We start from the raw sequence: 13,087 nt of genomic DNA, 5'->3' as shown, positions 1-13,087 counted from the left end.
GCTTCATTAGTGACCTGCTGCTCTTATTTATTTCGAAGGGGAAAAGCCCATAGTCCTGTCAACAACTGTATCCAAAGTTCACTTCAACTTAAATTTGAGAAACTATTGTACATTTAATTTTCATCCTATCTTTAATAGTAATAGATTCCATGCTAGAAGCCCAACTCAAACAATCATCTTGTTGTCAGATTATTTACCTGACAGAGCTAAGCGGATCAATTTGCAGAAAGTTAAGGAATCTTTTTAAATAATTTAATTTCTCTTTCATTTTTCACTTAATTGCTGGATTTTGAGATGCATTATTATATTGCAGACTCCACAGAACAAAAAGAAATAAATCATAAGATACAGAATTATACTTGTTAAATAATGCACAAGGGTAATTTCTGCTTATTGTGTATCTGTCTTGACTGTGCCTTGGAGCAAAATTCAAAGACTAACAAATTTTGTAATTCAAACAACTAAATGTAAATCAGAAGTACCCTTCTAGATTCTGAGGAGTGCTGCTTAATGATCAAAATTAGTAAATCTTAAAAAAAGAAAAAAAGAAAAATAAAAGAAAATCCCCTTTCATTATGATCTTCCCAAATTTCAGCTATCAGCGAAAGACGTTTCCTGGGTGGGTCTGTAGGCACCGAACAGAAGTTTTCAGTGAGAATGAAATAATTTCTGGATACAAGATGGCTCCTACACAAGTTCTAAGATTTCTGGTTCATCTAGTCACTCTGACCTTGGAAGCTCAGGCCTCAGTTCTAGGTCATGTTGAATTGTGATGCTGATCTTTCCAAAATTAAATTTTCTTTGCCCAAGATGAAACTTTCTTTGCATTTCTGGTACAAAGAGAATTTTGAAATATTTTTGGCTCTAAGGTGATTCAGACTGAATATAAATTAAGCTGAAAAAGGTCTTCCTGTCAAAAAGAATAATTTTTTTCAGCCAATTATTGTAATTTTATTATTCCCAAATGGAAAGCCTTCATAATAAATCTGTAATCTAAATGTCTCAAATGCAACAAAAAAAACAGATCAGTTTTGTTAGAATTATTGTAACAGCATTTGAGAGATTTTTGCTGACATTTGTGGATCCATTTCACATAATATTATACCAATAAAATAATTAAAAAGGTAGTTAATAGTTAATTAAACATGTTTCAGGTCTGATTGACTACTTTTGAAATGAGAGAGAAACCTGGTCTAGTGGAAGGTGTCCCTGCCCACAGCAGTGGGGTGGGAGCTAGATGATCTTTTAAGGTCCCTTCCAACCCAAACCATTCTATGATTCTATGAAATTTATAGCATACTCTTCCTTTATCTGTCTAGGTAAATGATCCTCTGTTGATCTAGTCAGGAAAGACACTTAGACTTTTGGTTCTGAGCTAGCTCAAGTAGAAGCCAAAAGAGACAGAGGAAAAAATTAACAGACCTCAGAGCATGACAGGCTGAAGATTTTGTCAGTACTGGAAGAGGCAGGAATTTCCTGTTTGAGCCTAAGTTTCAATCCTAATTGTTGCTTTGCTGATGTAGAAGAGAGAGCTGTGCTGGGTGAAAACTGCTGCTGTGTGGAGGCAACCACTTTTTTCCACCTGTTTTGGGAAGTAATGATGCCAGCAGCAGTAACTCAAAGGGGCTGGTTGTATGAAAGGGTATAAAAAAACTGCCCAGCTCAGTGGAGGATAAGAGAGTTCTCTTAGGGTTCCCTTCTGCTCCTGCCTCTTTTCCTCCTTCAAAATTATGCTTGGAACTCATGTCTCAGTTTTACTTATTTGGCAAATGTCGGTTTCAAGAAATTCTTGAAGAGAAAAAAGCTTGATTCCATGTTAAATTATGCTAATTCCAGTCCAGTACTTCTCTAGTTGCACAGCTGTGATTGATTCTCAGACTGTGATTCATGTGTTGACACTAATGGCACATATTTTTGAGTAAGTAGCCAAAAATACTGCATTTGTTTAAACAACAAGAAATACAGTACCAGTGCTGTAAATCAGCTGAAAATGATTTTGGTGAACTACCCCCAATACCTCCTAAAAAAATAAAAAAAAAATAAAGAAAGACAGCAAATTTAATACTTGAGGGAAATTTCCTGAAAAATGCAGATACTCTCACTTTAGGTTTCCTCCGTCTGGATTTGTTTCCTTACCTCTGGGTAGATAGACATTCTTTCTTGCCTATGCCATGACAGAATACCTTAATGAAATAGAAGTAAATCTAACCAAATATAATAGAAATATGAGAATGAGATGTAAGGAGGATAAAATACTGAGAAGATATGCACTAAGAATGAATAGACTACAATAAATAAAAAGGTTTGTACTCATTCCAAACCTTTCTCCAAAATACAGTCTACACTTAAACTGAAGTGATTTTGAATTATGAGAAAGCTGGGTTAGCATTTACATCTTATTTTTCTTCTATGTTTTATATTCTGTGCCAGATTTATGCATAAAGTGAAGCCAAAATACTGTAAAATTGGCGGGGGGGAGGAGTGATTGTTTTTTTACCGGTGCATTAGTACATAAAGCCTTATTTGCATGATTTAAGGATTGCTTTTATTCTTTACTCAGGTGCTGACTGAATGTTTGGATTCTTGTTTAAAAAGCTCTACACCAGTAATAAGTCCTTGCCTCTAATGGTACCCTCTGAAACTAAACTCTTGCAGGAACCTCTTCAGCAATTTACTGTAGACACAAAATTATTGTTGCAGATCGTCTAGTCCAAACCTGCTTCTTGAAGCAAGACCACTGCCAACACCATCTTAGGCCAGCTGTGTCTTTGCCTAGCTTTCTTGAAAGTCACTAAGAACGGAGAAGACACATCCTCTTTCGGTAGCTTTTTCAGGGCTGCACTACACTCCTACAATCCAGCCCAAACCTTTCAAGCTGTAGCTTATTGCAATTGCCTTTTGATTTAATACTTGCTGCTCCTGAGAAGACTTTGTTATAAGCTGTTTGTAATGCCTATTCCAGCAGTTTTGACTGTCCCCTCCCCTACATACTTCGCTTTCTTCTCATCAGACCAAACAGATGCAGTCACTCACCCCTTCTTGCAGGCCACATGCTGCATGTCCCTGATCATCTCCACAACACAAGGAGATATCTAACATAGTTCTTGAGCTGAGGGGCCTGAAATTGGCCCCTCATAGTCTGCATAATCGCAGCAGGGCCAAATAGAGGTGGAGGAAACATAATTTCTCTTGTTCTTCCAGCCACATTCTTCCTAACATAATTTGCATGCAATTCACCTTATCCACAGAGAATGCTGTAGGCTTATATTTTACTTGGTTTCCATTTTGAAGGAGAGCTGCTGCTTGGCCCTGAGTACAGAATGGTGTGATTCTCTTTGTTGAACTTCATGAGGTTTCTGTTGGCCCACTCCTCCAGGATCCATCTAGCACTGAGGTTGTGCTATATAGACTATCAACCAAGCACCAACTGAGTATCATCCATAAACTGAAGTTCAACCTTTTATCATCACCCAGACTATCGACAAATATGTTAAACAGCACTGGCTCCAGAGTCAACTTGTGGAGTACTTACTATCTACCAAAAAATCAGTGTTGTCATTACAGCTACACTTAGTTTCTGGTCATCCAGCCTGTTTTCTGCTCATGTCTGTCTGCTCAGCCTGTGCTTCCATGGCTTAACATATGATTAGAATGCTTTAAACCAAAAGCCTTACTTCAGTTGATTTATATTGCGTCAACCATCTTCCCGCTAATCATTTAACTGTTTAATCATAGAGGAAATGAGGTTGGTCAAGCACAATCTGGTTTGCTAGATCCTCCGTGATTTTGTCAAAGTTGAATTATTTTTCTACTATTTGTCAGGGACCTCTTTCAGTCTTTGTGACTTTTTTTTTATGTGATAGGTAGTAGCCCAATGGATACATTGACCAGCTGTTTCAGCACCCTGAAATGAAACTCATTTGCCTTCAAAGTCTGGAATTACTCTTCAAAGTAATTACTGGTTCTCTAATTCCCTAACCTGTCAATATGCTTCTGATGGTTTTGCCAGTGAAATCTGTCACACACACAAAAGAATAGCTATTGTTTCAGTCTATTCCATATAGTCAGTCACCAGGCTTTCTCCCCCATTCATCAACTGCTATTACATTTGCTACCAACATACTTGTAAAATCCCTTCTTAATACCCTCTGTGGTCCTCCTTAGTTTCAGGCATAAATGTTCACAGCGTCTTGATACTCCTCCTTTGTTGCCTGCTTTTATTTCTATTTCTTATATGTTCTTCTGCCTTTTAGTTCAGTAAGGGACTCCTTGTTTAGCCAAGTGGATCTTCTGTTGAAATACCTGGTCTTCCTCTATGATGGGATGAGCTTGTTCCCGAGCTCTCTTAAGTTTTTCTTAAAATATTGGTACTTAGCTTGACAATTTTCCCCATCATGTCTCCAAGAATATTCTGCCAAAAAAAAAAAATCCCTATGTAAACTGAAGCCTGTTCTTCTGAAACCCAGAGTTATATTTCTGTTGTTTGCATTTCCAGTCTAACTCTGGATCCTGAGTTCAATCACATCTCATGGTTGCTACAGCCAAATTTCGTATCTGTGGCCACATTCACCAGCAATTTCTCATTGTTTGTGAGGAGCAGGTCAACAGAGCATTGCCCTTGGTTGGTCACTGTGCTGTTTGCATTGAGAAGTTATCATAAACACAGTTCAGAAACTCCTGGATTACTTGCACAATGCTATGTTGACCTTCCAGCCAGTGATTGCAGTCTATCTATGTAAATATCTTCTACAAGACAGTAGACCAGTGATTGGGAGACTTCTATTTATATTATAAAATATAATAATTATTAATAATAAGTTTTTTCTAGAAAGACATATCCACTTTATGCTCCTACTCAGACAGTTTGTAACAACACTTCCTTCTAACTGACGATGTGAAAGTTGTGCATGCAGCTTTCTCTCAATCATACCTTCCCTGTTTCCTAACCTACTTTTATGATTAAGAGCACATCCTGTGACAAGCCTTTTTTAGAGGCTTTGTCACCACGTTACTAATTTGTTAAGATGACCTTCCCTCTCCTAATCTGGTGGATATCATCCGTTCTTTGCAATGCCTTGTTATCAAATGAGGTACCATGATCAAAGAAGCCAGAGAGACAACAAATACATTGTCAGCCTTTGGTCTGTGTCTGCTTCCTGAAACCTGGAAACTTTATCAATGACCAGGAAGAGGAGATGAAATGCACTGTCTTCAGATCTGCAGATGACACCAAAATAGGGCCTGCAGTTGATGTGCTCGAGGGCAGAGATGCCACACAGATAGAAATAGACAGGCTGGGGTAATGGACTGATAGGAACCTCATGTAATTTAGGCAGGAGGAATGCACCTTTACCTGAAATAGACTTAATCTACTGCTACTGTTAAAACTGGGACCTAAATAGCGGGGGAACAATTCTGCCTGAAAAGGACCTGAAGTGCTGACAAACAGCAATCTGTGCATGCACCAGTACTGAGAATGGCAGCAAATGAAGTCCAGCAGTAGCTGGGGCTGTATTAGTGGTAGCGTAGGCAGTAAAGCAAGGGAATGGATTACTCTGCTTTCATTTTGTAGTCATTAGACCATATCTGGAATACCACATTCAGCTTTGCACCCCTCACTGCAGGAAAGCTATTAATAAACTCCAGTAAACCTAGTGGAGAGACACTAATGTTGGAGCACATGCCCTGTGGCTGAGAGAAGTAGATTTGCTCAGCTTGAACAAAAGCGTGGGGAAGAGATGGCGTTTGAGCATGCCTAATCTAAAATCTACAGGAGGTTATCAAAGGTCTTTATTAAGATGCACAATGGAAGACTGAGAAACAGGAGACATAAATTGAAACAAAGGAGGTTCTGACTGGATATAGGGAAGAAAAAAACCACTTGATGTTGAAAATAATTAAGCGAAAGAGGCTGTGCAGTCTCCATTCTTGAAGGTTTTCAAGACCAGGTTTGGATAAAGCCTTGATTGAACTGACCCTGTTTTGAATGGAGGTTGCACTAAAGACATCTTGAGTTACCTTCCAGCCTTGACAATGCTGTGATTCTGTAAACTTACTGAAGTTAATACATGTAGTACCTTTATGCATTAATTGAAGACATTAATTCACATGCTTTACCTTTCCTGAACATATTCCAACAGCCAAATGTTAAGGACCCTTCTGAGAATGCACTCTGAAGCTTTGCAGTAAACGAGCTTTTATTGTTTCATTATCAGTAAGGTGAGAGTACACAAAGACAACAGTGGGATGGTAGGATAAGGATAATTTTCAAATCTATTGCTTAATTTGTCCTCCAGGAAAAGTATCAAGACCTTCCTATCAACCGGTCATACAGCTGTGAAGTGTAATAGTTCTATCAGCTCAGGTTAGAAAGTTAGAAGGCAATCTAGGAAAACTGGAGATTCCCATTTCAGATGGTTTTTGTTGGTTAACAAGGAAAACCAGTATTGTAGCCTAGATATATATAAAAAAATTGGCTAGAAGCCACTCTTTCAAAGACACTAAGCTCCTGCAGTTCCTACTGATTTTAATGGAGCAGTGTCTGCTGTGTAACTTTGAAAATAAAACAGGAATTTCTTATTTGTTGCTTGCACACAACAATACCCAAAGCTAGGTATTTAACTTTAGTTAAGGTTCTTAGATCTACCTAAAGAAATACTCTTTTTTTTCTTATACAGTACCCTGGTATTTCACACACAGTGGAAAGCAGAGCAAATGAGGTTAGGAACTATTTAGATTCTCTTAAATTTTATCATTTTTATTTCTCATCTCCCATATGAGCTCAGTTGGTGGAAAATAGATGCACGTGGAGACTCAGGCATATGAACTATGTGTTGCAGGACTAGAGATTTTTGTCCAGAAGTTGTGCTTGTCAACAAGAGGATCTTGATTGGAATATTGATCTTGTAAATTATAGTCCATTGAACCATTTTTGTAACAAGTTGGGTATAATTCTTACTTTCTATCAAAATATCTTTTCCATCCTGTGAGTCACCATTAGACTTTTGAAAAGGTCTCATTTTACAAATAACTTATTATTTCTTTTTTAAATTGTGGTGTTAGCTATGCAAATTTTTGCAATTTGCTCAGACTATATAGTATTTTGAACTGTTGTGAATACTGGCTGACAGTGGGTTGATGGGTCTTAGGAAGCAAGTAAATAAATGTCTTAGCCAGACATGAAAATATAGGGTTTTCTTAATATAGGCTACTTGCCATATTATTCATTGAAACTTTTAATTTCTGCATAATCCTAAAGCTCTAAATCCTTAAACTAAGCTTTAATGGGGCATTAAGCGAGGCATTTCAGGAGAGCTCAGTAGGCAGCTGCCTGCTAACCCATAGGAATCTAAGGCAAGAAGGAGCAACCCATCCACAGAAAACTCAGAGGACATAATGCTGTTGTAACAATTGGAAATCTTGCTTGAGACTCCCATTTTCAAATGCAAATGCAACAGTATTTTAACCAACACCCTACTGGCTTTTTTAAGGGTGTATCTCTCACTTTGTTTTCTTGATATTGTTCCTCTTTGTCTAAGTATCTCTGAAAACAGGTGAGATACATTCTGTCATATGTCAAAATCACTGGCTTATAGGCACTGCTCTGGGATAAGGGAGATAGATATTTAATTTCAAGCACTGAAAGAAGCTGAACTTGAAAGAAGATTGGTGCACGAGTGCTCACAGACACCCTCTTTTCTTCTTTGACTCAGTTTTAGGTTTAAACATGATTGAAAAGTGCCAAGAATTTTTTCAGCATGTAGTCAGAAAGGAAGATGACTGCTTTATCTAAGGATCCAATGTGGGCCGAGACATTAGCTACAGAGTCTCAACAATATGGTATATCAAGATTTAGGCAGGTGTGTCTATGCTGATAGTCAGTGTTAGACTAGGAGCTGCTCAGTCTGTATTTGTATTACAAATTATAGTGGAATAGCTATCTGATAATTTGAAATTTCTTTTGCATTTTCCTATAGCAATGATTTTCAAAATTTCATAAAAGGTGAAGCTAAAAAATAATATACCTTTAAACAGCACTCTTTGATCAGATTGTCTTACATTATAAAATTTCACTTAGGAAGTCCTAATAAAAGGAAAACTAGGTAGGTAGGTTTTGGTAAAAGGTAGGACCGTAAATAAACTAAACTTCCATAACCAGAAAATCTGCAGGCTAAACTTTCATAAAAAATAATCTGCATTAATTGTTGAACTTCAGGTTTTGAGGACCAGATTAAATTTAGCGAGTAAGAATTCCTTGTATTGTGAGCAAAGTGAGGAGGTTAATTACCATTATTACTGAACACTTTGAGATTTCACAAGCTTTAGCTTTGTTTAATGCTGTAATGTAAAAAAGTATCTGATTTGTGGAATGAAATGCTAGTTTTGATCAGAGTCAGTCATTCATACAGACAAGATTTTGGCCTCATAATTCCTTCCTGAGCTTATGAAGGAAGGACTTCATTGAAAAATATTTTTTAATGGAGACATTAAGAAAAATTATTATTTTTTAAGGAAAATGGGAGAAGCATTCTGGAACATCACAGCTTTCAACGCCAGGTAGAAAAAAGCAGAAAACATTAGGGAGAGAGAAATGCAAAGTATTTGAACTATTTCAGTTAAAGGAAAAAGAAATTAGGAAGAGGTATCTAAGTAATGCTAACAGAACACACACACACACACAAGAAATAAAAATGTAGTTCTGAACAAATGTTTTCCTCAATGTAAATATTTGGTTGACTCAATCTCATACCTTCCACCACAGTAATGCCTTGGTGATGAGTTTATGAAATTGTCATTTTGGGGGGTAATATATTGTTTATTTATTAATTTCATGTAGGATACTGTGAATTCTCCTTTTGTAATCACAACTCTGGTTTTGTAATCACACATACACCAAATAACCACAGAGTATTAAGTCTAGTACTAGCTAGTGAACTGATGAAATCCCATTGTAGAGGAACGATCCAGGGGAATGAAAAGTTCATGCTGCCACCAGGTTAAAGCTATGAATATCTCCCCCTTGATGGTATTCACACAGGAATCAAGGGAAATGTGTAGAGGGCATGGTGGAAATCTTCGACATGCTGCTGGCTACTGCTGCTCGGTTTCGTATGATGAACCTTCAAGGGGAGGAATTTGTGTGCCTTAAGTCCATCATCCTGCTCAATTCTGGTAAGTGGTGTGCTTTGCTGTGCCTCGGATAATTGCTGTTGCTTCTTGCATGTGGTTGAATGCTGCTTGTTGTCACTGCTGATGTTTTCATTTTGAGACAGCAGAAATCGAAAGTGGGGCTGTCAACACAGATGAAGGCAGAACCACCAGGTAGGGATAGAAGCAGGAAAACATTTTGAGTGGGTACAGGCGGGACCCACTAACAATGCAGTAAGTAGCTCATACACTGTGTTCAGCTGATGTGAGGAGTGATCAGAGTAGTGTTTTGAACTAAGTGATGGCAGGTCTTAAAGATCTGGTTACAAGACACTGAGCAACTGGAGCCACACACAAGGGAATCCAAAGGAAATACTTGTAAATCTGTGCCTCCCTTTTGGCAGTGACAAAATGAAGAGGAAATTATGGCAAAAATGTGGACACATTTATCATGGTTTGTATTAAAATACAGGCATCTAAACCTGATGTCATCACCTTCCACTTCCTTTATAATTCATAAGTATTTCTGGTCTGTAAATCTCCACTTCAAAAATAGGTGGCTAAATAGCAAGTGTAGGTGTAGATATAAATATGTAAGGTTAGCTGACTTTGATTCTGCACAAGATGACTGAAAGAAGAAAATTCAAGTTGAGGCATGTGACAGAAAATATCTGTTGCACACCAGATGATCCTTTTCTGTTTGAAATGAGGAAAAAACTCCAGATAATTTATGTTTTAAGTGCAGAAAGGAGATCCATGGTGTTCTCCTGGAAACGGTAGAAGTCTAAATAATGTAGGCACTAAAGAAAGAAGTTTAGACTCAACTTTCTGCTAAGATGTTGCCTAATGCTTAAACATGCCAGTTTCCCAAAACTGAGGATTTATCCACTTGTTCTCCACTTTTCCTGTAGGTTTGAATTTGTAGATAGCATCAATCTCTAGACAAAACAGATGTGAAGGGCTTTATGTCCCTTTTATTTTGTGGTTTAACAGATTGCTTGCCCAAGTTGCATGAAATACAAATTCAGGCTAACTGTAAACACAGCAGACATTGATTTATTGATTGGGCACTTCTTCCTTTATGGAAACTTGGACATGGTTTACCAAAAAAAAAAAAAAAGCAAAATTATGTGTTTATACAATCAAATCCAATGTATTTCATTTATGTTCTATGAAATATTAATGTGGTTCAGGTTTTGTTGTGATTATCATCAATTACCAAAAAGTGACATCTGAGGCAGGCACTTGGCATCTTAGGAATGAAGGGCTGCTGTTCTTATTTTGGATGCCAGGATGTGAAATTGTAATTACTGTTTGACATTTTATTTTCCTTTTATTGTCCTGAAAATTAGAATATTTCCTAGAGTTAAGTGCTCTTCCTGTAAAGGGATGCTCCTCCAGATTTTTAACCAGTATGTTCAAATGTAATTATCCTCTTAAATAAATACAGGACATGTAATTAATTTATATAATATTGAAATAAAATTAGAAAAAAATAGAATTTAATTTTGAATAAACCTCATTAGATGTTCATGTCTTAAACACAAAGTCTTCAAGCCATGCTGTTGAGAGATTTTGGGCCACTGCTGTATGTAATATCGATCCAGAAAACTAAAGCTTTTCCAGGCATCACCACATATCCTTTATAAACACGTCTCACTTTGTTAATGGGATTTTTTGTTTCCCCTAAGGAAAAAAGATATATATATATAAAAAAATCAAGTGATATCAGTTATAATCACAGTCATATTTCCTTCTGCACATAAGTGGGGCTAGGAGATACCAGATCGTGATTTCTCCAATGTTCTTATTCAGCAGATTGGAATCAGTGGTGCTCTATACAGTAGAAGGTCAGAGCTGATCTGCTGAGCTGATAAATGATCTGATTTTGTGTGTGACTTTTCTTTTATATTAAATGAAACTGCATAGATGCTCAGAAGTCTGGTATTTTTACAAGAGTCTTGACAGTGGCAGATCAGAGGGCATGGGGTGGGTTAAGATGTTACAGATTCATGCTGAAAGCAATTTATACCACAGTTATGCAAAACATCATGTATTACTCTGGCTTGCACACTGCACTTATTGCAGTGCACTGTGTACATATAAGTACATTGTAAACTGAATGTGGACGTATATATGGCCACAGAATGTATGCCTGTATTGCTTGCAATTGCCTTTATTCATAAAGCTAATTAAATTTACATTTCAGTTTTTACATTCCTCTAACCAGCTAATTTGATAACTGCCTGAGGAGTTCACTACTAGATGGTGGGAATGTGGACATGAGTTTCTGACTGTCAGACCCTTTAGATGCCCAAATTAGGAGGCTAGACTACACTACGGAGATAAGTAGCATGATTTGGGGTATGTTTAATAGTTGTGTAAGTGTTGTTTGGCATAGATACTCTAAAATGTCTTCTGGAGATGCTTTTCTTCAGAGAATACAGCCAGCCTCTGCATGTAAAGTGTTGGACACACATGAAATACTGTCTGTGTTGTGAAGCATACAGTGTACATGATGTATGAGGAGAGGCTGAGGTTTGTTCATCCTGGAAAAGAGAAGGCTAACGGAGGGCTTAACTCCAGTCCTCAGCTGACAAGCAGGTTACGGAGAAGCCAGAGCTAAGCTCTTCTCAGAGGTGCAAGAGGAAATGACAATCTCCAGTGAAGACAAACTACAGCAAGGGAGAACCTGACTAGATGAACAGAACAAAAAATCTTCCCAGTGAGAGGTTAAGCACTGGAACAGGTTGACCAGAATGCTGGTAGGATCTCCATCACCAGAGATACTCAAAACTCAGCTGGACAAAGCTCTGGGCAGCTTGACCTAACCCTGAAGTTACTGCTATTTCAGCAGGAGGTTGAATTAGACGACCTCCAAACCTCCCTTAAGCTGATTGTTTTCTATGATTGCTCATGTAAGTATAAACAGACCTACTAAAGAAACAGCAGATAAACACACAATAAATTTTTGGCCCTTATGGTATCTGTATTATATATGCATATGATTAAACAAGTTGATCTCAAAATGATTTAAACAAGTGATTAATTAAACAAATGGGACTAATTACGATGCATTTCATTTAAAAGAAGCAGCCTGCGTTTGCATTCTAAAGCTTTGTGCTGATTTAATTAATAGAGTGTACACAAACATTTCTTTATTAAATCCTTGGACATCTGTTAGGCTTTTCAAATGAGGTAGTGCTGTTTATTGCTTTTGTTGGACATTTATTTTCTCTTTTTTCGTAACATCTTTCAAGGATGTTTAGTATTTTTACACTCCTTTTTCATGTGGTCTTGGGCAGAAATGCAAGTGAATTTTTTTAGCTTCACTCAGTGCATGTGGAAAAGATGGCTTTGTTTATAAAGCAAAATATACTTTTACACTACTTCCAAATTTTTCCCGAGATATCAAGGCGACAGCATGTCTGTAACAAGGACAGCATTGTCTAGCTAAATAACAGACCAGAAAGTGCCTCTCTAAAGCTGCAGTAATAAAACTTTTGACTAAAAAGCAAAATTGTATTTTGAAAAACACATTCACCTTAATAATAGAGGGCTGTTTCTTACCACTGGAAAATAAGTACTAGAAACATGAAAGAGCAAGATGGTGCTAGATGTTTTGAGTCTGAAAGGAGTGGTGCTATGTGGCAAAGCAACATGCTTTCATTCTGAAGAAGAAGATACTGGTCACATCTGCGTTAGCAGCCGATTTACCGAATTGGTTAGCTGGTTAACCCATAGAGCTGGAAAGATTTTATGCATCCTTTAGACCTCCTAATACATCATTCCATGTGACTTTTCTCCTGATTTTTCTGTCTCCTGTTAAATTGTGCTTTGTATTCATTTCTTTATTTTGGGGGCTGGATGGTTACACAAGCGCATGGTACAGAGCTGAATTTGCTCATAGCTCAGCTTGGCTTGCTACAAATACAGAGCA

The 13,087-nt window shown here is 37.4% G+C and overlaps 1 protein-coding gene across 1 annotated transcript in view; it reads left to right on the top strand.

Moving 5' to 3' along the window:
• The window catches only part of ESR1 (estrogen receptor 1), a 162,205-nt gene that overhangs the window by 143,848 nt on the left and 5,270 nt on the right, over positions 1–13,087 (top strand). Inside the window, exon 7 of the mRNA XM_005150080.4 lies at positions 9,038–9,171. Within this exon, the coding sequence (XP_005150137.2) occupies positions 9,038–9,171 (134 nt within the window). The remainder of the gene's footprint in view (positions 1–9,037; positions 9,172–13,087) is intronic.

Source organism: Melopsittacus undulatus, chromosome 3, assembly GCF_012275295.1.
Source record: "Melopsittacus undulatus isolate bMelUnd1 chromosome 3, bMelUnd1.mat.Z, whole genome shotgun sequence".
In the NCBI taxonomy this organism is placed as follows: domain Eukaryota; kingdom Metazoa; phylum Chordata; class Aves; order Psittaciformes; family Psittaculidae; genus Melopsittacus; species Melopsittacus undulatus.
This window is presented reverse-complemented; position numbering and strand designations above follow the sequence as displayed.